At 43.4% G+C, this 20,827-nt stretch overlaps 4 protein-coding genes across 6 annotated transcripts; 2 read left to right on the top strand and 2 right to left on the bottom strand.

Annotated features, from left to right (window-relative positions):
- Positions 1-3,798: 3,798 nt before the first annotated feature.
- On the bottom strand, positions 3,799-7,068 carry LOC103973064 (root phototropism protein 3-like). Its single transcript, XM_009387530.3, has 2 exons — positions 6,208-7,068; positions 3,799-4,414 (listed from the first exon to the last, which is right to left on the bottom strand). Exons 1-2 carry the CDS (start codon positions 6,973-6,975, stop codon positions 3,872-3,874), a joined length of 1,311 nt encoding a protein of 436 aa, XP_009385805.2. The 5' UTR covers positions 6,976-7,068; the 3' UTR covers positions 3,799-3,871.
- A 512-nt stretch (positions 7,069-7,580) lies between these two features.
- On the bottom strand, positions 7,581-11,573 carry LOC103973086 (pentatricopeptide repeat-containing protein At1g31430). Its single transcript, XM_009387553.3, has 2 exons — positions 9,054-11,573; positions 7,581-8,293 (listed from the first exon to the last, which is right to left on the bottom strand). Exon 1 carries the CDS (start codon positions 11,524-11,526, stop codon positions 9,583-9,585), a length of 1,944 nt encoding a protein of 647 aa, XP_009385828.1. The 5' UTR covers positions 11,527-11,573; the 3' UTR covers positions 7,581-8,293; positions 9,054-9,582.
- A 145-nt stretch (positions 11,574-11,718) lies between these two features.
- LOC103973065 (uncharacterized) lies at positions 11,719-15,411 on the top strand. Of its 2 annotated transcripts, none has more exons than XM_009387531.3 (5): positions 11,719-11,961; positions 12,035-12,339; positions 13,986-14,196; positions 14,566-15,043; positions 15,105-15,411. In XM_009387531.3, the coding sequence occupies exons 1-5, from the start codon at positions 11,719-11,721 to the stop codon at positions 15,152-15,154; spliced, it is 1,287 nt and encodes a 428-aa protein (XP_009385806.2). In that variant the 3' UTR covers positions 15,155-15,411. The 2 variants fall into 2 exon arrangements, with proteins under 2 accessions (XP_009385806.2, XP_018676834.2); XM_018821289.2 differs by lacking the exon at positions 15,105-15,411 and adding an exon at positions 14,380-14,470 and having other exon boundaries at positions 14,566-14,740.
- An 857-nt stretch (positions 15,412-16,268) lies between these two features.
- LOC135671058 (3-ketoacyl-CoA synthase 11-like) lies at positions 16,269-18,956 on the top strand. 2 transcript variants are annotated; one of them, XM_065178947.1, is made up of 2 exons: positions 16,269-16,533; positions 17,050-18,956. In XM_065178947.1, the coding sequence occupies exon 2, from the start codon at positions 17,175-17,177 to the stop codon at positions 18,705-18,707; it is 1,533 nt and encodes a 510-aa protein (XP_065035019.1). In that variant the 5' UTR covers positions 16,269-16,533; positions 17,050-17,174; the 3' UTR covers positions 18,708-18,956. The 2 variants fall into 2 exon arrangements, with proteins under 2 accessions (XP_065035019.1, XP_065035020.1); XM_065178948.1 differs by lacking the exon at positions 16,269-16,533 and adding an exon at positions 16,564-16,909.
- Positions 18,957-20,827: the final 1,871 nt, after the last annotated feature.

Genomic DNA, 20,827 nt, shown 5'->3' with positions numbered 1-20,827 from the left:
TATGAAAATTAAAGAAGGAAATATTACAAATCAAGAAGATTATTCCAAGCTATTGATAAAGATTGTGATATATGTTTTATGGCTAAAACTGCTATAGTAGAGGCTATAAAATCGATTAACTTTGATTGGATAGTTGATTCAGGATGTCCTCATCATCTCACTAGTGATGGTCTCAAATTCATCGATCTTCATCGATACGAAGGTAATGATATAATTATCATGGTAAATAACATCGTTCATCAAGTGAAAAAGAAAAAACACTCATAATCTCAAATAAAGATAATGATCCTATTATATTGAAGAGTGTATATTATATTCAAAGTATGTAGAAAAATATTTTTTTATTACAAATATCGTTGATGCTAAAAATTATGTTCTCTTTGGTCTTAAGGAAGTCAATCAAATACATATGTAATACATATTGGTAAAAGAGTAATTTATATATTTTGTCAGCATCTAACTTTCATGTTGATAGGATGAGTATAAATAATAGTGTATCAATCTGGCATATTGGATTTGGTCATATAAAGTTTCTCAAATTAAAGATTATGATATAGAAAAATCTAGTTAATGATTTTCCTAATTACTAGTTTTAATAGCAATAAAGTTCTTAAAGATTATCAATATGGCAAAACACACAAGCAACATTTTGATAAATCGCTTTTAAAGAACAAATTTCTCTTGGAGCTTATTACATAAAAAGAGATGAACTAGGTGAATAATCTTGATCCATAACATAGAAGCTTAAATTTTTAGGTTAAATTATATTTGACATGAATTTGACTCAAATTTATCACTATAAGATTTTAGATATGCTATTAGAGCTAGTTGAATAAATTTGATTTGAATGAATAAAAAATAAAAAATAAAAATAAAAAAAGATTGAGGTAATGAAGTTACACTTTGACTAAATAAAGATGAGCAATAATGTGATAAGACAAGTAAACGTAGATGAGTGAACGGTTAGGATCAAGAGCGGGGTCGACACTAAGAGGGAGCATAAATACTATTAATTGGTTTCATCATCAAAATCCGAGATTTAACATGAACCATCCTATAGCATAAAAAAAGATATGAAGTATGAAAAAGTTTAAACCTTCAAGAGTAATAGAGGAAGACGTTAAAAATATGTGAGATAAAAAAAAAAAAAGATAGACTCAGACAATAGTTCCATATGACTAAAGACTAAAAGAGTCAGACTACATATAATAGTTTTAGCTCATAATCTAGAAATTCAAGCTTTTGTGTTGAATTAGTGTATGACCTAATATATGTTAACCCTAATCAATTGGGCTCATACTCTTCATTACAAGATTTCTCATAAAAAAGATCAATTTCATTGATAATCAATAATAACTTTAATATCATGAATATGATTGTACATAGACATCATCTTTTTACAATTTGGTTGAATAAATATAATTGTGGGACCTCTTGTGAAATAGTTTTGTCAATTTTAATCAAGTTTCTAAAGATGATGGACATAATAGAAATTCGTCAATATATCTAAAAAGATCGTAACAAAAAGCTTGCTTGAGGCATAATTAGAGGGTAGCATTTAAAGTAATGTGGTGGGTCTTAAGAAGGAATCAAAACAACAAGAGCATTTTATGAGATTTCTTCCGTCATGACAAAGAATAAACCAAAGCAAATAATGAAAAATAGAAAAAGAGAGATGAATAAAACTCATAGGAGTGTTGAATGCTCTTAAGTTCCAAGTTAATAAATTTTAAGAAAATAGTTTATATCTTGAGATAATTATACAAAATTCAAAACTAATGCATCATGATGTTCTTCAATCTTTGAAGAAGGAGATCTTACTTACTTGGGTCATTTTGAAATAAGAATGTTTTCCAACAGGAATTTACAATAAACTTAAAGAGAAAGTAAATTGGTCTCAATCAAATTCTCAAGAGAATTAATGATAATACTTACAAAATTGAACTTTCTCCTAATGTTCATACTCACTCCACATTTATAACCTTCAAGATTTGTTAGTTTACCATGACAATAACAATAACTCATGGACAAGTTATTTCTCCCATGGAGGTGTAGTGCATGGTGAGCATTGAATGCTTCTAAGTTCCAAGATAATAAATTTAAGCTTAATCTTATCAAATTTTAAGAAACTGATTCATATTTATGATATAATTATAAAAAATTTAAAACCACTCAAGTATAATGTACCATGAAATTAATATATATTATAATTTATACTTGACTTCAATGTATAAGGGATCCATAAAAAGGGGAGAAAGGAAGATTGGTGAGGTATTTTTTTTTTTCTGAAACCTTATCAAATTTTTATATTTGAGGTATTAGCTCTTACAGAGTTCTTTTTTTGTTTTTCCCATATCTTACTTTTTTTTTTTTTTTCTATCCTCTTCTTTTCTCTTCATCTTATTTCATATCAAGTATTAAGGCTTATGTTATTATGAACGATCTAAAATAATATGAAATACTTATGGAGAATAAAAAAATTACTATTCACTCATGTATTTTATTTTACATGACCATACACTTATATACATTAAAATAAATAACAAAAGATAAAAATCTATAAAATAACAAGTATATTATACATGATAAAATACATGGGTTGAGTACAATAATAAAGATTCACATATCAATACGTAAATGATCTATTATAATATCGAAAAATATCTATTTACATGATTTCTTTAGACATGATTTATGTTGACAATAGTTACAAGATTGAATTTCCTCCTAATGTTGGTACTCACTTAACAGTTAATATTCAAAATTTATCGGTTTACCATGACAATAATGATGCTAACTCATGGATGAGAGATTGCATGCATGAGCATTTAATGCTCTCAAGTTTTAAGATAATAAATTTTAAGCTCAACCTTATCAAATTTTAAGAAAATATTTCATATTTCTGAGATAATTATGAAAAATTTAAAACCACCAAAGTAGAATGCATCATGAATTTAATATGTACTATAGTTTATGCTTCATCTTTAGTAAATTATGTTTCATTAATTAGGTGGTTGAGAGATTTAATGGATAAAGGATCTATAAAAAGGGGAGGAAGGAAGATGAGTGAAGTATTCTTATTTTTGAAACCTTATCAAACTTTTTATATTTTGAGCTACTAGTTCTTAGTTATATCTCGAAAAGGATAAAGTTCTTTTTTTTTCTCCCATATCTCACTTTTTTTTCTCATCATGTTTTTCTTTCTCCATCTTATTTTATACTAAGCATTTAGGCTTATTATATCGTGAAAGATCTAAAATAATATAAAATACTTACGGAGAATACAAAAATGGCTATTTACTCATGTATTTTATGTTGCATGACCATACACTTATGTAGGCATTAAAATAAATAATAAAAGATAAAATAAATAGAAATAACTAGTATATTATACATGATAAAATACATGGGTTGATTACATCCATAAAGAATCACATATTAATATGTGAATGTTTATATGATTTTCTTTGGATATGATTTAACTTGATCAAACATCTTTTAAATTTCTAACCAATATTTTGTTATTTAAAGGTATATGTTTCTTCATAGGCTCAACGTTTTAAATCTAAACTCTGGAATCCGAGTATGCGATAGTCGATGATGATGATGATGATGATGATGATTGAACTCTGGAATCCGAGTATGCGATAGTCGATGATGATGATGATAATGATTGAACTCTGGAATCCGAGTATGCGATGATGATGATGATGATGATGCTAGTGGACATGGATACGATACATATTAGCATCTATCTGCGCTCACTCCAATCATGAGATCATCAACATATATGACGCATTTAAGTTGGAAAGTGGTGCAGACAACCGACATTACAAGACATTAATCGTGCGTCGAGGCCATGATGCCATCCTCAAGACAAGGAGTTGCGCCACTTGGCCGGCGTGCCCTTGCCCTGCGCCAACCTCCCCTTCTTGGTGCGCATGGGCGTCGGCCGCTCGGCGCCCAGCTCGTACTCCTCCACCTTCTCCACGACATCAGAAGTAGTCCTAAACAACAACAAGAAAGAAGCCCACCGGAAGAACCCCCTCTTTTTCTTCACACAAGTGAGCTTATCGATTTGAGCTTGCAAGGCATGGCAGTGCACTTGGAGCCTGGCAACGTCATCTCGTAGTCGACGCATCTCCTGCTGCTGGACCAAGACCTCCCTCTTGGACGGGCACCGCCCCGGCGGCTCAAGCGCCGCAGGGTTGGGGCTCCTGGATCCACTGAAAGACCCGCTCCAGTCGGTCAAGCGATTAACCTTGGTGTGCTCGGAGAAGAGGACTTGAATCACCGATCGGACGGGCAGGCGCTCGTTCTGGGCGGCATGGAGGGAGGCCTCTGCTGATAGTTTCCGAGCGTCGATGAGCCTGCACAGGGTCTTCCTCTCTTGCTTGCTGGTGCTCGGATGGGCCTGGGTGTACATATATATACGTCGGAACCAACATATATGATTAGGCTCATGTGACCACATATTTCAAATCTGAACTGGCAATATGCATGCATAGATAGCTCTGATGAGATCGTAGTGTGGTCCGCTATTAAATGAAGTCATCCGTGTGCATGAGGCACTCGGTCGATGGAAACTCCAGTGCAAGCTCGCTGGTCCCTTCCCTCGTGAGTTTTCACCTCTACCTGCTCACGAGCTCACAGTAATTCTTAGGCTGAGAGGCCAGGAGGACGGTCACCGAGGGTTCCCTGCCCTACATGCCCAACCTCTCTCTATCTACATTCGTGCACTATAATCTCCCCTCGCGCAACAAAAGGACAAACGATAAAAGACAATCGTTCCCGTGGTCGTCACGGAGTGAAACGTTCGGAACAAGGATGACCGGTCAAGGGTTATCGCTTCGAGGAGTACGGACGACGGCAAGCAGAGATGAGGAACGGAGTCCGTCCTCTCTACGGTTGGATCCACATAATTTATAGCTTAAGTACCTAAACACTGATTACAACTACTCGAGAGCTTAAACACGACGACAAAGATGGGCCCAAAAAGGATGACCTAATGCAAACACGAAAGCTCCACGCGGTGGCCTTCATGAAACTCGGAAGCAATCAGACAGCGGCGAGAATATACATGGAGATGAAATCCGTATCCCTTCTGGCTTTGCTTGTCGGGGGTGTCGTCACGGGAGGGAGGGAGGGAGGGAGGGAGACACAACGGAAGCCTCTCTATCTAGCGCAGGTTGGTAGGTGGGAATGTGAAGAAAATGATGGCTCTGTACATGTCTCTTGGAATGGTTCTGCAGAATTAATGGCTACCTCAACAGTTATGCTTTCCCCTCCGCTCGTTCGATACCAATCGCATACCGCTTTAAGACCATTAACTTCGGCGGATTCTTGCTCTAAAGCTTAGTAAATAGATTTGTGTTTGATATATATACACGAAAGAACACCGCTTCCACTAAACCTAATTTGATCTCCCACGTAAACAAACATCGTCCTAATGCAAGATGTTAGAACCGCCTGAGATGAGAGATCATACCAAGCACCCGACCCAAGGAAGATGCTGGCTGTAAAGAAAGCCTGATCCGTTAAATTGCTCCTCTGTGCAAAGCAGGAACACATCACATGCACCGGTGGCCCGCCTTTGCCTAAAAGCCGAAATAGAAAGGTCAACAGAGGGGTACCTCCTCTGCCACTGCATGCATGAGCATGGCGGAGAGGCAGGTACCAACAGAGGCGATGGTTTCGGAGTGATAATAGTTGGGAAGTTAACAGCATTTCTTGACTCCATCCTTTTGCTGTTTTTGGGCCGAACTCTTTGACTCTCGACTCCCACATTAAACACCTAGAAAGTGCAAGACGCTGATGGTTAAAGGAGCGATCTGTCGCTCTTTCACAGACGCACGAGTAATTGATCGATGGACGTCCTCGCAAGAATTTTCCTTGTAATTTTGAGTGATCGAATCATATGGAAGACATGATGGTCCAGTGCACCTAACCAGCTTTTTTCCGATGAGGGTACGTCAAACATATGGCCCGGCCGCTATGGGTGGGAACAGAGACACACACCAAGCCGTGGATCTCGAGTGATACTGTGTGGTCGACCTAGCTACTCGCATTTTGATCATCAGGTCGGTGAGATGAAGGACAAAGTGAAGACAGAGGTTTCGTGTGATATGGTCGGATGATTTATCCTGAGTGGCGTCGATGGCTTAACTCGTCATCGCTAGAATGCGAAGTTGGAGGGAAGCCACTAACCTTGATGTATGTGTCGATGGCCCGATAGAGCCCATCGTCCATGGCGCGCGCGTGGGCCGGCAGCGAGCTTGCGAGCTCCTCGAACTCAGCGACGGTGAGCCCAGCGTCGAGAGCGACCTCTGCCAGGTACGAGTCCACCAGCTTCGCCACCCTCGCAAGGGCGGCGCCACTCTTCGCCGCCGCACCGCCGTCGTCAGTCCCTGCGAACCTCTGTACCAGTCTCAGCACCAGGCCGACGTCCAGAAGCGTACCGCACGTGTGGCTGAAGGCGGGAATCATCAGCTCCTTGAGCGAGGCTTCGTCCAGCTGAGCGGCGGCACGCGCCTCGAGCTCCCGCACGCACGACGGCTCCGCGCCGACCATGCTCGCCGTGCGTAGCAGCTTCAGCAGAAAATCGCATGGGATGGAGCCCTTCTCGGTTGGGAGGACGGAGGCCAGGGTCTCGATGAAGAAGCGCTTCTTTAGCCAGGCAGCGGTGGGGCTCTCCGGCGTGGGGCCCGCGGATGCGCGGCCAAAAAGCTCCGGGAGCCAGCGGGAGGCGTAGTGGGAGAGAATGGAGCCGAGGAGCTCGGGGCGGACGCCTTTGGCTTTGATGCCGGTGAGGGTCTTGGCGAAGTGGTCCAGGTCTTGGACGCAGGAGTTGTCAAGCCAACTTAGTTCGCCCGGGGCCGAATGGTGGCTGTGGCGGTCGTCGTGAGACGGCGGCGGAGGCAGGGGTGACGGAAGTTTCTCCTTCCTGCTGCTGCAGTTGGGAGAGGCTGAAGACATTGTTATCGTTTTGGTTTGGAGGGAGAGAAGGAGGTGGTGCTGGTGGTGGAACTGGAACGCTACTAGCTTCTTGTAGGGTGGTGGTATGGGCTCCGTTCGTGAGGAGGGAACAGTGTTCAGGATTCACGAGAGGTACTATATATATGTATATATCGTAGAAAGTGGAGATGAGTGCGACCTTCGATGCTTCGCCTGTCTAAATGATAAGCTGGTTCTGTAAAGGTGAAAGAAGTTGCATCAAAGACTACCTTCACATTTCGTGATTTCTGCTCGTTACCATTTCCAAAACTCTACTTTATCTTCACCCGATGACCGCTCCCCCGCTCGTACATGTAGCTAAAGAAAAAGGCACTGCTCGAGATGAATTCATAGGCGAACCGTATGCTTTTTGTGTTCTAACTGGTCGGGAAGAAATCCATCGGTTAAGGCAGAAGTGTGATGCCGTCGACTATTTTGGTACAGAACCAACAGGAACATGCTGATAGTATAGTTTGGCAGAGTGAGTACATACACTTAATAATTCAAGTGTTGTCCGGGACAGGGCATCTATGCTAAGCAGTAGTTCTCCCAAAAAGAATATTTTTCTTACGGTACAGCTCGGAATCTTAAAAATGGCTCACCAATTCCATGACCGATACGTGAATTACAGAGTCTCCACAGGCCAACAGGCTACCGATTGTTTTATACTGTTGGAAATATAACATGCAAATAAAGATCAGCATACGAACAGACGGGGACCGAAAAGGTTTGTTTGCAGGTGGGACAGATGATAGAAGACGACAAATGAGGACCAATTTACGCAGTATTACCTTTGTGTACGAAAACACATTTACAAGGTTAACGATGACCACAGGCAAAGGATATGCGGCAATGCTACGTCTCTAACACTCACACGGTCACTGGGCTTCTCCCCTTCCCTCCGCCCTGTTTTACGCAACTTGGGACTTGAATGTTCCTTCAGCTCAAACCAACCAAGTGGAGCGGATCAACATTCCGATACCTGAGCTGGACTTCCAAGTACAGATGTGCAGAAGCTACAGAAGTCATGTTAGCTGATTCCCTTCATAATTAGATAGAGAAGGCCAAATAGCGACTGAAATTTTGGAAGTTGTTCACCTCATCATGCATCATGAAATGCCCATGTCTTGGCTTCGATGCGGACTCAATGTTTCAGCTCACAGTGCAGGCCGGAGTAATTTGATACAGAAACGCACCGCCTCGAGAGAAATCTACTGAATTATTGTGTATCTTGTCAAACTCTTCTATTCGCCGCATGCCCGAAGTAGATAATTTCCAACTGCGCATCCTCTATATTTACCTGCAGAAGAAGAAGATAGGCTGTGAAAGAAAAATTCATTTGCATTCACGCTTGTTCCAGCACCACAGCAAATATGCTTTCAGGGACCACGGAAACCCCAAGAAGCCCCACATCACTTTGGAAAGGAAGGGAAAAGTCGTGCTCACCGAAACGAACATATTGTTTGGATGCCAAAGACATCAAAACTGTGAAAAAATACTACCAGTTCTAACGAATGAAGTTCTAACCGATTGTATCTGCAACAGAACAAGCTGATATTTTACCAAATAAAGAAGCTAACTTTACAGCTCAAATTACATTTTAACCAAAAATCATTTGAAACCAAAAATCATTTGAAACCAAAAACCATGGAGCTCAATCCGAGTGCCTTAAAGAAGCACAGAGGCTTGCTAGATTGTTGAAAGGAAATCATTCTGCAAACACATTTGGAAGACAAATAAAGAAAAACAAAATTAGAGTGAGCTCTCTTATTAATAAAACCTAAACAAGCTTCTTCGCCCACGAAGAGGATCGTCAAAATTTGTTAACTGCCTAATAACATATTCCAATATAATATATTTAAAGCATAATTATTAAAAATATACAGTATCTGCATAAGAAGAAATTCTTCTTCTCCTCCTCGACATTAAGGTAATACTAGAAGATAAAGGAAACTAGAGCTTGTCAGAGAACTGAACTGATGAATATAAGCTTTGTAACCACTTTCCTGAACTAATGAAAGAATATGCATGATAGGACAACAAAATGGTTGGGAATTAACCTAGTTTATCATGGCGCAGATAAGGCATCCAATAAAGTTTTCAATGTTGGCCAGCATCCAACACCCAGCTGCATAATCCACTTGCAGGAAGATTATTATGTATAACAGCTGAACAAGTCGCTGTGGCTTGTACTCCATTTAATAGTTCAACAGGTACAGATGGAACCGACATGGTTTTACTAACTTGCCTACACCACATCCGATCTGATCTCATCCGCCACCAAACTAGGCTGATAATATTATCTTCAAAAATGACAAGGACAAAGTTTGCTTCCATGATTACTTGGTTGTCAGGGACTTAGTTCTCTGACAGCCTCCCTGAAATGAGCAAGAAATACCATAGATGCCTTTCCATAGGAATATTCGATCAGGAGTCCACTAACCTTCTCATCGTTCCTATGAAATGTATCCATAAAATGGTAAATCATGAGTTACCTAGGACAATCAGCATATGGGATCAAATTATCTATCTCAACTTTTTTTTTTCCAGATCCATCAATCTGCTTATACTGTGCAATGCCAAGTAAATCTACCCAGTTTCAGGGAACGAAGAATCACCAACAAGAAACTCATGTGTAGCACCAGTCACCTCAACTGAGCTGCACCCTGGTGTCTTCTTGATGCCCCAATCCTTCATCTTCCTTCTTATCTTTTTCACATCCTCCCACCTTTCTGCAGCCGCATATATATTCGCAATTAATGCATGTGCACCAGAGTTTCTAGATTCCAGTTCAAGCATCTGTTTGGCTAGCCGATCTCCCATCTCAACATTGCCATGGATTCTACAAGCCCCTAGCAAAGAACCCCACAAGGGTAGGACATCTTTAACATTGCCTTTAGGTATATTTCGTATTAACCCCTCTGCTTCATCCAACAAACCAGCTCGACCAAGAAGGTCAATAAAACAACCATAATGTTCCAATTTAGGTTCCATTCGATACATCTCTTTCATGGCATGGAAGAATCGACGACCCTCGTTCACCAATCCTCCGTGACTGCAAGCACTCAAAACACTGATGAATGTGATGTCATCTGGTTTTGCTCCAGCTCTCCTCATCTCCGAGAATAACTCAAGTGCTTTGCCACTTTCACCATTCGTCGCTAAACCATAGATGATCGAAGTCCATATCGTTGTGTCTCGTCTCTCCACAATGCTAAATACTTCCAAGGACTTATCTATGCATCCACATTTCGCATACATGTCTATCAGTGCTGTGCCAACCACTGCATCCAGTTGTATCCTGTTATCTTGAATATATCCATGGATCAATCTCCCTTGCTCTAATGCTCCCAATCTAGCGCAGGCAGTCAGAAGAGACACAACCATGAACTTATCAGGCTTGATTCCTTTCGATTGCATCTCTCTGAACGTAGCCAGAGCTTCATCGAAACGATTACACTGCACATATCCATTAATCAAAGCAGTCCAGAGAACCACATCCCTCCCAGGGCTTCGATCAAACAGCTGCCTAGCTTTATCCAATTCACCACATTTCACATAGCCTGAGACCATGCTAGTCCAAGAAACCACATTCTTAGTGGGCATGCTGTCAAAGAACCTCCGAGCCACGTCTACAGGTCCACATTTGGTGTACATGTCCAACAAAGCATTCCCAAGAGTAACGCTGAACCAAAGTTCCTTGTGCATGCGAACGTGAAGTTTTGTCCCCAACTCCAAATTCCCCAATGCGTTGCAAGCAGAAACAGTGCTTACAAGGGTAGCTTCGTCGGGCTTGACGCCCTCCCGCACCATTTTCTGGTAAACGGAAATGGCATCTTCAAACTTGCGGCACTTGACATACGCACCGATCATAACATTCCAAGAAATCACGCACATCTCTGGCGTTTCGTCGAACAAAGTCCGTGACATCTCGACGTGGCCCATCTCGGAGTACACGTCCATGAGGGAAATTCTCGTGAAGCGATCAAACACGAATCCGGATTTGACGATGAGCACGTGAGTCTTTTGCACATCAGAGGCCATGCTCAGGCCAGCCATGGACTTGAGAACGAGCGGGTAGGTGAAGTTGTCCGGGGAGACGTCTTGGCTCCGCATTCTGTAGAACAACATTAGGGCATAATCGAAACGATTCTTCTTAGTAAATGCTTTGATCATCAGGTTGTATAGGAAAAGAGACGGATCGCCCTCGAGGTTTTCGAAGACCATCGCGGCGTAGTTGAGGTCGCCGGAATCGGGGTGGGTGCAAAAGACGAGAAGGTCTTCCACGACGTCTCTGCTTCGGTGGAGGGATGTGGCCAGCATTTGGCAGTGAACTTGTTTCAGCTGTTTCATGGAGCTGCAGCGTTGGAGGAGAGAGAAGCATGATTTCTTGGTCAGTCTTCTCGTATGAGTTGAGGTGGAGGTGAAGGAGGTCAAGGAATGGCGGGCGAGCTTTGAGAGGACGGGAGTAGCCACCAGCCGTTTTTGAGTCTTGTGCAGCATGTGGGAAGAGTCCGGGGGTCCTCTTGACATCGGAGGCAAGGGGAGACTCCCACTGGATAACGGCCCACGAGTCCGGCTCAGGAGTGATGGGTCTTTTATAAGGCCTTCTTTTTCGCCAACCTAATGGGCGGACGGATGGACGGAGCGAGAGAGAGAGAGAGAGAGAGAGAGAGAGATAGCATCAGTTGAGCTCGTGTGGGCTCGATCCGTGGAAAGGCAATAATGGGGGCAAAGAAACCAGTGGCTGTGGTGGTAGGCGGGAGCATAGCGGGGCTATCGTGCGCTCACGCCCTCATCTCTGCCGGCTGGCGAGCCACCGTCATCGAGAAGAGCGCTGGTCCGCAGTCCGGGAGCCCCACCGGCGCCGGCCTCGGCCTCGATCCGCAGTCCCTTCGCCTCGTCTGCCGCTGGACCTCCGACCCCAACTTCCTCCATGCCGCCACCGTCCCCCTGTCCATCGATATCGTATGCACACTCCTCTCTTCCTTTCCCCTCACATCCTCCTTCCCGTCCTCTCTAATTTACTTGTTCGATACAGAATCGCGTAACGGATAGCAAGAGGAAGGTCAGCCGGACGCTGACGAGGGATGAGGGTTTCAACTTCAGAGCAGCCCATTGGGCGGATCTCCACTCCATTTTACTCCAGGCGTTGCCGCCGGGGACCGTCGTATGGGGTCACCAATTCCTGTCCTTCGATGTGTCAAACGACAAATCGTTTGTTGTTACCAAATCCAGAGTGCTGCTCACGGATGAGGTCGTCGAGATTGCTGGCGATCTGCTTGTCGCCGCCGATGGATGCCTGTCCTCAATCCGTCGTCATTTCCTTCCTGACTTCAAATTAAGGTATGTGAAGCAAACAATTGATTTCCCTACTGTAGGTCACGTTGCCTGTCGAATAGTCTTTTTGGTATTTGCTTCTACCTCCGAGTTGCATTACCTGTTAACAATTAAGTGATTGCTTGGAGGATCAAATCTTTCTGTTATATGTAGTGGTTTCTCAGTTCTTGAATGCATAAGATAAAATGAACTTGTTGTAACAAAGTGACAGGGGAAATATGACATTGCCGGCATATCACCCCTATCCCACACACCATCTCTGCTTAGCCGACATGCTGACCCATTCGGCTGACATATCATGTAGGGCTTGATTCTATGAGACAGATAGAGCGATGCCAGTAAGGATTTTGGCTCAGCTCCAGGTGGTTGGCCATGTAGCATCAACGGAAAGCTGAGTTGTGTAGCCATTACTCCATGTCCTCAAGTTCGACACAACGCAACTCCATGACCCCATTTAGGGCTGGACGGTGCGCATAACCACGTTCTCGCGAGAACCACCACCTCAACCTAAACCTAACTGTCGCTTTTCACACTATAAGAAGGCCCCAGATATATTGATGGCTTCTCTGGCTTTCTCTGTCTCCTTCGAATTAATTGTCTTGTAGACACGGTAGTTGGTTGAACAATTCAAACTAACTTAAGCATCGGAGGGATCATATACCCCTAAAACAGTTCTGATAAGGTCTTAGCCCGGATCATTCTCTCTTCTGACACCGCAACTTGTGACGGATTCGAAAGTGGACTTCGGCTGGCTTCAAATTTCTTCCATGTTGGTCAATCCAAAATATGTCATAACACAAGGGCCCTTGATTTATTTGCAAGTCTAAGTATGAAAATAGAAATCATGGAGTAACATTTTACTGCGAGAGTATCAATTTGCTTTTATGGTTTCCATCAGATATAAGCTAGCTGGGTATATCATTTCTTTAAATAGTAGCCTGAGTTTTTTTATATTAAAAGATGCAAAATTGCAAATTGGTTCACATACAAACGTTTTGAAAGATGGGCACAAAGTTTCTTACCTGCTAAAGATTATTGGAATATTCTCATGATATTTTCCCCATAATTTGAATTCCTGCTTTCTCTTACTCGGATGAGAAAAAAAAAACTATATTGTTGTTATATCTGACACATGTTGTGTGTCAACATGCATTATAAGCATTGCCGTGTCCAAATGTGTTGTCAAGCTATTCCTTCTCTTTTGATAACAGAACAAACATTACAAATAACTGGCAGAAGTACTAGAGTTTAGGCTTTTGGAAGGTTGAAATTTTAGATTCCTACATCTCTTGTTTACTCGCTTTCTGCTTTTTTCACTGAACAATCCGTTCGGATTGGATTTCTGATTTTCATTCTGCAATAAGCTGAAGGAGGCGATGCTTAATCTCTTTTGATTTAGCAATCCACATTGAGTTTGCAATTTACTTTTTTCTGGTCCATTGGACTATTCATTCTGAACACACAGAATTCTGAAGTGATTTGGAGTCCTGCTCTTCATTGCTTCTACAATCAAAACTAGTTATGCACAATTTTATCATGCAATTGCTTCAAACAGAACAATGAACAAGCAGAAATCTGATATTCTACCGTACTGTCTGTACTACTTGTCTGTGTACTTCCACCAACATGTTTGTGTTCTTCAAACATGGCAGGTATTCAGGCTACACTGCATGGAGAGGGATTTTAGATTTTACAGGTAAAGAAAGTTCTGACATCATCCTTGGTGTTCGTCGTGGTTATCCGGAATTGGGAGATTGTTTGTATTTTGATCTAGCCACTGGAACACATTCCGTTCTTTATGAACTGAAATGCAAGAGGTTGAACTGGCTTTGGTACGTGAATGGCCCAGAACCTGAACACAAGGTAACACACCCTTGTTTGAGGAAAAATTACTAAATTGTTTATACCGAAAATTGCAATATAGGCATTTGAATCACCTGATTGATTGTCCTCCACATTGCAAACCATCCATGTCAAAATGGTACAAATATAACCAAGTCATTCGCTGCATCAATGATTTGATGGAGTTGATACTGATATCTGCAGCCCATGCTTCATGCAATTCTGTTAAGCATCAAAGCTTTCTTCCGTCGATCTGCTATATCTTTCATGAATTGTTCTTCAAAGGCGTCGCAAAGTAAAATCCCATTAATCATTCATTTTGTTATTAGAACCCAAGTTTTTTTTTATCAAGGCCCATATGTTTCCTAGACTGACTTGAGATCTTTTCAGGGAAGCTCGGTAACGATCAAAGCTAGCAACGACATGATTCAGAAGATGCATGAAGAAGCAGAGAAGGTTTGGGTTCCTGAACTTTCCAGGATCATGAAAGAAACAGAAGAACCTTTCGTCAATATAATATACGACAGTGACCCACTACCACGGCTCTACTGGGACAACGTGGTATTAATTGGAGATGCAGCCCATCCAACCACTCCTCATGGCTTGAGAAGTACCAACATGTCAATTCAAGACGCAGGAATCTTGGGCTATTGCCTTGAGAAATGGGGGCTGGAACACTTAAGTATGGCTCTAGAGGAGTTCCAGACAACCCGACTTCCAGTGGTTTCGAAGCAAGTACTGCATTCACGCAAGTTGGGACGTCTAAAGCAAGGTTTGGTTGTTGACGGCCAGGAGACTTTCGACCCCATGACAGCCACCCCAGAAGACTGTCTACAGCTCCAGCAAAGAAGGGTCCCTTACTTTGAGGGTAAGTCCTGCACCATTTAGATTGTTAATTCAATACATTTGTATTAATTCAATACGACCAGAGTGTGCGATATACTCCCTACGGAAGCCATGGCCACGCTTCGATGCGTAGCGGATAGCTGGCTCTGACGTGGTGTCAGGCAAGGAGTTAATGTGGTGGATCCCCACGAATCAACAGCTTGTCATTTGACAGTTGGCAGATCTCCATAATTCAATCCAGGCTGGCAAATTACTTGATTTGGCGACACACGTGGCCACGTTATCCCACGTCGAACCAGGTTCTGCTCGATCATCACCTTATCCTATCAGCACATGTTAACTTTGTGATGGTCGAATAAGCGACAACCCTTGTGAGCTGTCTCCATTTTCTTTTTTGATTTTACTTCTTAATCCCAACTCGATTGATTGTTCGAAGGAACATCAATCCGAGCGTAGCCTTTTCCAAGAAAACCGTTGCCCTTTCTCCTCACACAGACTGTATTATGATCCGACAACGTTGCGTGCGTAACTTTCCAAATAGATAACGGGAACTCATGCATTAAACGCTCGATTTGTGTCCATGAGGCATGCATGCACATCTGATGCTCGATTTGTCACAGCGGTGCCGACGATCACGCACATGATCACGAGCAAGGATATTGCTGCCAAACAAAAGGCACAGTCATTGCCAGCTACGTCTGTACAGCCACCAGTGTTTCTCGCTGCATCATGTCCCGCTCGGGCCCAACTGTGGAAAGGTTGCGCGCCCTAAGCCACCCCCGGTGGTCCAAGCTAAGCCTCGTCCTTGTTCCTCTTATTGTAACGAATGGCTTGGTCGATCGATAATGGCATGACGATCCTCACAAAAGAATAATGTCACATCCTGAGACCAAGGTTTAGGGTTGAATTCGAGCTCGATGAGGTAAGGGATGAACCAGGCCAGAAAGAGGCCAAGGTTTGCCTCTGAATCGCGACATCTAACGTTGAATACGTCGTACTGGTGGACTATTTTCTTCTCCGACGAGAACGGATTTCAACGTTCCGTTGATGATAATTCCTATTTCCCCATGATGTGACGGAGAAAACCTGGACTTACTCATGTGCACCCGCGCTGGCCTCACCTGCGTCTGCTGCAGGAAGGAGGAGTGAAAGGCGCTCTCACACAAGTGTGGGAATCTGGGCATTGAAAGCCCCCGTTTCACTCCCGACATCCCTCCTTGTCCGTTCCGATTAGGAGCGTACCTTTCCTTCCCCTCAGTGGCGCTCTCACAAGTGCTGCAAAGGACGGTACACAAGCGGGTATGCCGTAAAGAGTTGCAAACTTTTATTCTTGATCATTCAAAAGAGAGAGAGAGAGAGAGAGAGAGAGAGAGAGAGAGAGCACACCTCTTTCTCGTGTGTCGCTTCTCCTCCGCCTCCTCCTCGGTGCCCACCTCCTGTCTTATGAACCAGGGGGGAGCGGTCCGGATTAGGCTTCTTCCGGCTGTTCCTTGAGCGGATTCGGCGCTCGAGGTCAGTTCAGATTTTTTCCTTCTTCCGATCTGGATTATCATTCATGTCTTCACTCTTTTGCCATGAAATGAACGAAGAAAACCATAAAAACGTTGGACTTCCCCTCGTTTTGATCTTCGGTCGGCACATTCCTGTTTCGTGCTTCTCGAGATGAACTGTTTGCAAGGGGAACGAAAAAGAATTTGGCGATTCATTCTGCTGATCGTGTGTTATTTAGAGATTTATGGTCGAGATCCGATAGTTCTCACATGAATTTTCCGCAACACGCGAAATTTCTGCTAAAGACGACTCCTTTTGTCGGAAAAATCGAGTTTCCGCGTCGATTTTGAGGCGTGAAGAAGGAACTTTGCTTCCTCGGGGGAGAAACTCCTTTAAAGTTTGGGTTTTCTGCGTCACACTTCCGTTTCCCTCTTGAATCTTGTTAAATTTGTGGCGCATTGGCTTTCGGTCTTTGGATTTCTGGCCTCCTCGTTTTTCGTCGATTTGTCATGACATTTCTCCTTTTGTTTCACGCAGGTTGTCTAATCACTGATCACCGGAATACTTGTTGTGTCTGAGGTTTAGGGGAAAGTCGAACCTGAGAATCCCTGTCCTTCTTCCTCCTCCATCCCCTCCGGATCAGAATTTTGGTTGGTCGGAACATGGCGGAGCAAAGGTCGGACGCTCCACTGCTCGGATCACCTTCCGGCCGACTCCCTGATTTCAAGCAGTCCGTCAAGCTCAAGTACGTCAAACTTGGCTACCACTACCTCATCACCCATGGGATGTACCTCTTCCTCACACCCCTCGTCTTCCTCGTCGCCGCCCAGCTGTCCACCTTCTCCCTCGACGACCTCCATGACCTCTGGGACCATCTCCGCTTCAACCTCGTTTCCGTCATCCTCTGCTCCACCCTCCTCGTGTTCCTCTCCACCGTCTACTTCCTCACCCGTCCCCGCCCCGTTTATCTCCTCGACTTCGCTTGCTACAAACCCGAAGACGCCCGGAAATGCACCAGGCAGCTCTTCATGGAGCGTTCCAGGACGACGGGCTCGTTCACGGAAGAGAACCTTGATTTCCAGCGGAGGATCCTGGAGAGATCTGGACTTGGCGAAGACACCTACCTCCCAGAGGCCGTCCTCTGCGACCCGCCTAATCCCTGTATGGCGGAGGCAAGGAAGGAAGCCAGGGATGTCATGTTCGGAGCCATCGACGAGCTGCTAGCCAAGACCGACGTGAAGCCCAAGGACATCGGGATCTTGATCGTGAATTGTAGCTTGTTCAATCCGACACCCTCTCTCTCTGCCATGGTCGTGAACCATTACAAGCTCCGGGGAAACGTCGTCAGCTATAATCTAGGTGGGATGGGGTGCAGTGCTGGGCTCATCTCCATGGATCTGGCCAAGAATCTACTTCAGGTCTACCCCAGTTCCTATGCCTTGGTGATCAGCATGGAGAACATCACCTTGAACTGGTACTTCGGCAACAACCGCTCCATGCTCGTTTCCAACTGCTTGTTCCGTATGGGTGGAGCCGCGATTCTTCTCTCCAACAAGAGGTCCGATCGTGGACGGTCCAAGTACCAACTGGTGCACACCTTTCGAACCCACAAAGGTGCCGACGACAAGTGCTTCGGCTGTGTGACCCAGGAGGAGGATGGGAACGGAAAAATTGGTGTTTCTCTCTCGAAAGATCTAATGGGAGTCGCCGGTGATGCACTGAAGACCAACATAACGACGTTGGGCCCTCTTGTCTTGCCCATGTCCGAGCATTTGATCTTCCTGGCTACCTTGGTGGCGAAGAAGGTTTTCAAGATGAAGATAAAGCCTTACATTCCGGATTTCAAGCTGGCCTTCGAGCACTTCTGCATTCACGCCGGAGGAAGGGCCGTCTTGGACGAGCTGGAGAAGAACCTGCAGCTTTCCGAGTGGCACATGGAGCCTTCGAGGATGACGCTCTACAGGTTTGGGAACACCTCCAGCAGCTCTCTCTGGTACGAATTGGCATATGCGGAAGGGAAAGGGAGGATCAAGAAGAGGGACCGAATCTGGCAAATAGCATTTGGTTCCGGGTTCAAGTGTAACAGCGCCGTGTGGAGGGCTTTAAGAACGGTGAATCCTGGCAAGGAGAAGAATCCCTGGATGGATGAAATCGACGCGTTCCCAGTCTCGGTGCCCAAGGTGGCGGCCCTTTGAATCCGCATCTCAGGTCGATGGGGGCGTGAAGTTTAGAATCTGCAAGAGACGGTGGTAAACTGGGAAGGCGCTTTTCATCGGAGAAGATGCCCGCTTGCGTGCGTCGTGATTATGGATGGTTTCAAGATTAGTGTTGTCGGTATTTGCCATTGTTTTACGTTGATCATGTTGGCTTTTGGTACTGAATCTTGTCAAATCACAAAATGGTCCGACGAGCATCTCTGGTTGACCACTTTATTCTCTCTTTCACCGATGTGATGTTGCACTTTGACGCAACGCCGCCACCTGCCGAGATCGTTGACTTGTTACGGAGCAGACAGACTTTCCCGTGAACTACTGCAACACCTTCTATTATCTGTGAAGCTTAACATAGTAACATTCTATTTGAATATTTTTTATTTTTTATAATAAATAAAATGATAATAATCAATAACTCATGTGATAATAACCTCAACAACAACCAAGATGTCGTTAACTACATAAGAAAATATTATAAATCTTTTGAAAACTATCCTTCCATGTTGAGAAAAATTTTTCCTATTAACATGTATAAATTTTCTCTACTAACATGTCTAGTTCCTAACTATGGTACTTTTAGACCATCGCTCCTTATCTTTCGTAGCTAGTCCAAATGACACAATAGGAGTCATACCCAACTCCACTCACTCCCCTTTTCCTTGTTCCAACCCCCAGCCTAATGGTAGAGTCACATCTTCTCATGATTGATTTGCCCCAAGAGAATAATTTTTTCCCAAATCTCCTACCTCAGGTCCACTCAACAATCTTCCTCGGGAGCTAGAGGGACTAAAGGAGTTGGTCGCTCAATCAATCAAACTCCCTCCAATAGCTCTTCAAGATAGATAAGTGGCTAGAGGACATAAAAAAAGAGATCAAATAGGGGAAACAACCTAAAGCTAAGCTATTCCTAAAGTCTCCCTTTGTCAAAAAAGTATTATGGAGGAGCCAATCTTGCAAGGATTCCAAATACCAACTTTAGACCTATACACTTCGTCTGATCCCACTGAACATATAGCTACATTCACCTCTCAAATGACATTATTCAGGATGATATATTCTCTCATGTGCTGCACTTTCTTGATAACTCTCAAAACGACAGCAAGGGAATAATTCTCTAAACTATCTCTAGAATCAATCTCTTTTTTCTGCAGTTTGAGCTCAATTTTATTAGCAACATGTTGCCCAAAAAACCTATAACATCCCTCCTAGTCATACGACATATGGACAAGAAATCCCTAGCAAGTTATACTAAGTAATACAATGCTGAAGTAAGGCCAGTGGCTGACTCGAGCTCATCCATCCTAATTAATGCTTGCATCGATGGCCTCCAACCCTTAAAATTCTTTTACTTGGTTATTACATGACCTCCCGTCACATTCCTTAAATTGCTATAAGAGACCAATTAACATATAGTGGTAGATGTTGGGCTGATGGCCCATATTCAGCCCATGTGGGCTTTATCAGCCCACACCCTCTCTTAACCTAACCCTAATTAAGATTAGGGAGGTGTGGTGGCTGCGTTTTAGAGGCAGATTAAGGCTATAAAAAGGCAGCAACGAGGCAGATCTTTGAGGAAGCGGGATTCCAAAGAGAAGAAGGAGAACAAGGCAGAAAAGGAAGAGAAAGAAAGGGAAGAAGACAAGGACAACGCAGAGAGACTGTTCACAATCATCTAGCAGTGTTCTCATCTCAGGTTAGATCAAATCTATAGTAGACTCTTGCTGTGATTACTTGGGGAGGTTTTAGATATTGTGGGCAGTGACATGATCCTTGTATCCCAGTTATTCTCTTGTGGTTGTTGCTAGGGTTTTGGGCAAGAGATTGAGATTTGTATATTCATTATTCTCATAGTGGATTATCTCTAGTTTGCCCCGTGGTTTTTACCCTTCACATTGAAGGAGTTTTCCACGTATATCTTGGTGTTCTGTTTGATTGTGTTTCCATTTTATTCCGCTGCGTATTTTGGTCTTCTAGTATTTGTTCCTATACAAAGGTTATTCCTCTTTTTATCCCCATCAACTGGTATCAGAGCGGGGTTTTGGTGATTTAATTTTTGTATTTGAACATGGAGGCCAGTAATATTTCTCGCATGATTAGTTTAA

This window comes from Musa acuminata, unplaced genomic scaffold (assembly GCF_036884655.1).
Source record: "Musa acuminata AAA Group cultivar baxijiao unplaced genomic scaffold, Cavendish_Baxijiao_AAA HiC_scaffold_1137, whole genome shotgun sequence".
Taxonomy (NCBI): domain Eukaryota; kingdom Viridiplantae; phylum Streptophyta; class Magnoliopsida; order Zingiberales; family Musaceae; genus Musa; species Musa acuminata.
This window is presented reverse-complemented; position numbering and strand designations above follow the sequence as displayed.

Coding starts and splice junctions, on each gene's coding strand:
- LOC103973064 (XM_009387530.3), bottom strand. CDS start 6,975: ATGTCTTCAGCCTCTCCCAACTGCAGCAGCAGGAAGGAGAAACTTCCG. Junction 4,415..6,207: donor CCATCGACACATACATCAAG/GTTAGTGGCTTC, acceptor ATGTACACCCAG/GCCCATCCGAGCACCAGCAA.
- LOC103973086 (XM_009387553.3), bottom strand. CDS start 11,526: ATGTCAAGAGGACCCCCGGACTCTTCCCACATGCTGCACAAGACTCAA.
- LOC103973065 (XM_009387531.3), top strand. CDS start 11,719: ATGGGGGCAAAGAAACCAGTGGCTGTGGTGGTAGGCGGGAGCATAGCG. Junction 12,340..13,985: donor CTTCCTGACTTCAAATTAAG/GTATGTGAAGCA, acceptor CAAACATGGCAG/GTATTCAGGCTACACTGCAT. Junction 14,197..14,565: donor GCCCAGAACCTGAACACAAG/GTAACACACCCT, acceptor AGATCTTTTCAG/GGAAGCTCGGTAACGATCAA.
- LOC135671058 (XM_065178947.1), top strand. CDS start 17,175: ATGGCGGAGCAAAGGTCGGACGCTCCACTGCTCGGATCACCTTCCGGC.